The sequence below is a fragment of the Papilio polytes genome, unplaced genomic scaffold (genome assembly GCF_000836215.1).
Source record: "Papilio polytes unplaced genomic scaffold, Ppol_1.0 DF824493.1, whole genome shotgun sequence".
NCBI lineage: Eukaryota > Metazoa > Arthropoda > Insecta > Lepidoptera > Papilionidae > Papilio > Papilio polytes.
In genome coordinates this window covers 712,730-717,465 of record NW_013524711.1, presented here as the reverse complement: position 1 = coordinate 717,465, position 4,736 = coordinate 712,730, and the positions used below count along the sequence as shown (strand labels likewise).

General features: G+C 37.3%; 1 protein-coding gene across 1 annotated transcript in view; it reads left to right on the top strand.

Moving 5' to 3' along the window:
* Window positions 1–3,820, top strand: part of LOC106107167 — a 6,485-nt gene extending 2,665 nt beyond the window's left edge. The window contains exons 2-3 of the mRNA XM_013288299.1: window positions 562–722; window positions 3,690–3,820. Of these exons, the coding sequence (XP_013143753.1) occupies window positions 562–722; window positions 3,690–3,820 (292 nt within the window). The remainder of the gene's footprint in view (window positions 1–561; window positions 723–3,689) is intronic.
* The last annotated feature ends 916 nt before the right edge of the window (window positions 3,821–4,736 follow it).

Below are 4,736 nucleotides of genomic sequence, written 5' to 3'. Positions count from 1 at the left end.
GGTAGGTTTACTATTTTCAAGGAATTATTTCGTTACTTTTTAGTGTACTGTTTTTTTTTGAGAATATTTTGTTTTTGGTGTATTTTGTTTTTCTACTAACAAAATATTACTGGTTTCGAAACACCTGCTTTGTGGTGGAACCTATGGTTGCATCTGGACTAAAGATCGCTAATCTTTCTTTTTTTCATCATGAGTTGACAAGCGAGCAAGCACCTGAATCCGCCAAAATGGCGAAGTGACTGTCCAAGGCATTCGCAATAGCGGATGCGATGCCTACCCTTAATCGACGGAGAAAAAGACGCACATAAAGAGGATATATCCCCTTCATATGCGTCTGCACCGTCAAATCCAGGAACCCTTTCCATCCCGTTCTTATGAGAAAAATGGTAGGAAGGAACAGGGACCAATGTTGGCCTCCGCCGCCACACTCAGCAGACTGTAGGCGGAATTGCTCCTACATCACGCCTGTCTTCTGTGTGATATTACACATGGCGAGCTAGCCCATTCCTGTGAAGATGTTAAAGCGGAATCTACCATGTTTAAAAAAGTTTGTTTTTCTAGGTCACTAATGATTGACATCGACGGCAAATTCTGCTCGCACTCCTGTCCAGTAAGCTGCACAGATGAGTACGACCCGCGCTGTGCTATCACCTCCAACGGACAGATGCGGGTCTTCGCTAATCATTGTAAATTGGATTTTAACTCCTGCTTGTACAGAATCGGTAAGTTTAAGAGCAGTACACCTTTGTCTAAACCACTAGCTGTTCCCGTGCGGTTTCATCCGGTTGGAATTATAAAAACTTTATTTTATTGTTTACATTTGTCAAATTGAGAAGCAAAAGGTTAGCTTAGTTTGGACATGTTATGCAAAACGATGGGGACATAAACAAAAAAGTGTTAAGATTGAATGTGGATGGCTACAAAGGAAGAGGCAGACCGAAGAAAGTATGGATGGATTGTGTGAAAGGAGATATGCTTAAGAAAGGAGTGGATTCAGATATGACGGCTGATAGAGATGTATGGAAGAGCAGCACATACTGTGCCGACCCTCCGTAAGGAATAAAGGCAAGTGGATGATGATAAAGTTTTCAATTGCAAACGACAAAATTACCATAGTAACCTTGCTTCCTTAATGTTGGCAGCTTGTAGATTATGGTTATTATTCTCACATGAAGGTTTTTTCCAATTTATTTACCCCCTTAAGTTTAATAGCGTGAAAATATATAGCCTAAAGCGTGACATATGTCTAGGGCTTATTAAAGAAATAATTATTTAAACATGCTGTGATTCCTGACATCCTACGCCACGAAGTAGTGTGTTTACGCTTTATTATATTAGTAAGTATAGATGACACAACAGTTGTGCGATTGTCGATTGTTTCGCAGCCAATTCAATTGTTTAGTTGGACAACTAAAAATCTAGTAGTGCCCCTCCATATTAGCTCATAGGAATCAGTGCTAGACTAAACAGTTGTGCGATAGTTAGTCATTTTATAAAATGGACCAGCAATTTTTACATCTTTAACAACGCGTAAATGTATGATATTGAAGCTATCTCCAGAACGGCTGCGTGTTCTCAATGTAGATGACATAGTCGACTTATTATGTTTATTTAAATGCCGCGAATGAAGTCGCGGGCTAAAGCTAGCTCAATTATAAGTTCGCAGCCGAGATCAGTAGCTCGGGGGGTTTAGCGTGCGGTCGATACGACCCCCCGTCCAGTTGTTTCTTTTCCCTAACCACTGTTTGGTTTAGGTTAGCACGTACGGATGGACAAAAATGAATTGTCGCTGTACAAACACTGGAACAATCGAAATACCATACAAAGGGTTCTTTAAGCCTTTGTTGTGCCACCGTGAAATTGCGAATTTCATCTATACTAGTCTATACTAGTATTATAGTGATTTGTATTTATGTATGTATTGACATAACTCAAAAACTACTGGGCCAATTTTAAAAATTCTTTCACCATTAGTAAGATAAGTCAATGTAGATTCATTACTTAATTGTTACTATACTTTCAATTGTCAATTGTTATGGTAAAAATGTGGAAACCCTTTCGTAGAAATATCACTGCATGCCTTGGCTGACACCGACATCAAAGTAATAATAATTGTACAATATAGACATAACAGCTACAATAAGGTAGGTTTACTATTTTCAAGGAATGATTTCGTTACTTTTTAGTGTACTGTTTTTTTGAGAATACTTTGTTTTTGGTGTATTTTGTTTTGTTTTTCGTGTATTTTGTTTGTAAGTCGGTTTTGTTTTTGTAATTTTTAATTCCACCCGTATGAAGTCACGAGCATCAGCTAGTCAACTATAAATTTTAGACGTCAAATAAATTAATTAACACGAGACGATGGGGACATAAACCAGAAAGTGTTAAGAATGAATGATGGCTACAAAGGTAGAGGAAGACCGAAGAAAGTATGGATTGTGTGAAAGAGGATATGCTTAAGAAAGGAGTGGATTCAGATATGACGGCTGATAGAGATGTATAGACGAACACATACTGTGCGGACCCTCTATAAGGGATAAGGGGAAGTTGATGATGATGTTATTAACAGTGGTAGTGTCCGCTTTAACATCTTAGCACTGCAGGGCCGGCACGCCCGGTGTAATACCACGACCACACAGAATACAGGCGTGAAATGGAAGCAATTCCGTGTTTCGTCTGATGAGTGTGGTGCCGGAGGCCTAATTTAAGTCCCTATCTCTTTCCACCCTCTTCTTATAAGGAGAGGTTGGGAAGGGGAAGTGGATTTGACGGTGGAGGAGATGCATAGGAAGGGGATTTATCATCTTTATGTGCATCTCCTCCTCCGTCGTATAAGGGTGGGCAACGCATCTGCAATTGCGGATGTCTATGGGCAGCGGTCGCTTTACCATTTTGGCGGATTCTACTGTCCGCTTGCTCGTTTGCCACCTTATATTATAAAAAAAAAATCGGCCCAGTAATTTTTGGGTTATTTCAATATATACAAAAATAAAAATCTTTCCTCTTTATAATATTAGTGTATTGCTTTGGAGGACGAAAACCCGGTGCGCCGACCCCGGAGTAGGATAAGGCAGAGGAGATGATGACTATGAATATTAGTATAGGTAGATTAAAAGAAAAATTCTAAATTTCGCAAAGGTGATGTATTTGCGTTGAGTATAACGATAATCGAATTAAAAAAAATTTCGTCTGTCTTGTGTTTGTTCCGAGTAATCTTGGATACCGCTTGACCGATGTGTCGGGACTTTTATTGGAAGACTAGTTGTTCCCATGCGACTTCATCCGCATAAAATTATGGAAATTTTGTTTTATTGTTTACATGTGTCAAATTATCAATTGCAAATGTCAAAATGACATGACGATGACAAACCATGGCATGCTTCCTTGATGTTGGCAGCAACTTGTGGTCTCTTTCCCACATTAGGGTTTTTATCCAAAATATTTAGCCCCCAAGTTTAATGGCGTGAAAATATATACTTTAAAGCGTGACTTTAGTGTAAGGCTATTTATTAAAAAAAGAATTATTCAAAGATATGCTGTAATTGCTGACATCTTAGACAACAAAGAAGTGTGCGTTTACGCTTTATTATAATAGTATAGATATAAAAAGATAATAAATACGGTAGTCATATAAGATATTTTTTAATTTACTTTTATAAGTGTGATAAATAAGATTGTGTTTTTTACAGTATGGCACGCGAGGCCTCTTTCACACTGCGTGGGAGGGAGGAAGGCTGATATGCAGCAGAACAGAAGGTTTATTTCCTGGATGCAAAAAGCAGGAATAGTCGATAAAAGAGGACGTTTATCCTTACTTTGATTTTTATAGCAACTCCTAAACGAAAGCTGAAATTATGTAAGCAAAAAATAAGCAGATTTAAGTATAATGTAATTTAAAAACATTTGTTTGATACTTTTATAAAATGATTGCGTTTTCGTTCGCATTAAATTAATAAATAATAAAAAAATAGTCTATATTACTCATTGGTAACGTAGCTTTTTATTGGTGAAAGTAATCTGAAATCGGCCCAGTAGTTTTTGAGTTATCCCAATACATACAAAAATACAAATCTTTCCTCTTTATATTAGTATAGATACTCGTATGTTCCTCGATTACTCGAAGACGGCTGGACCGATTTGAAAAATTCTTTTTTTATTCAATATAGTATAGTTCCAAGATGGTACCATTGCCTGCATATGATAATCTGATGATGGGATCCCGTAGAAATAGATGGTGAACCTCAATATTACAATCACATGTAATGTTATTATAGTTTGTCTAAATAAGATAGATTAGTTTGACAATTTTTTGGGAATTTAGTAGGGATGGGTTGTGTAAAATCAGGCATGAATCTTTTCGATTTTCGATTTTTATTCTCATAGAAGTCGGAATCGATAGATTTATAGATATATACTAATTAAAAACAATGTTTTCTCAAATAAATAATGACTTACAGAACCATGACAAATTTTTTTTTTTTTTTTTTTTTTTTTTTTTTTTTTTTTTTTTTTTTTTTAGCCTTTTTATTCCAGTAACTGGACCCCATTCTGGGTATAGGCCTCCTCCAACCTTTTCCATAAGTCCCTATCTTTCCCTTTATCCATCCATTCTTTTCCCACTTCTTGTACGATATCGTCTTTCCAGCGTTGTTTTGGTCTGCCGACTTTCCTTGCGCCTGATGGGCCTGTCCATTTCGTGGTTTCTGTTGTCCACCTTCTGTCTGTGCAGCGTGCGA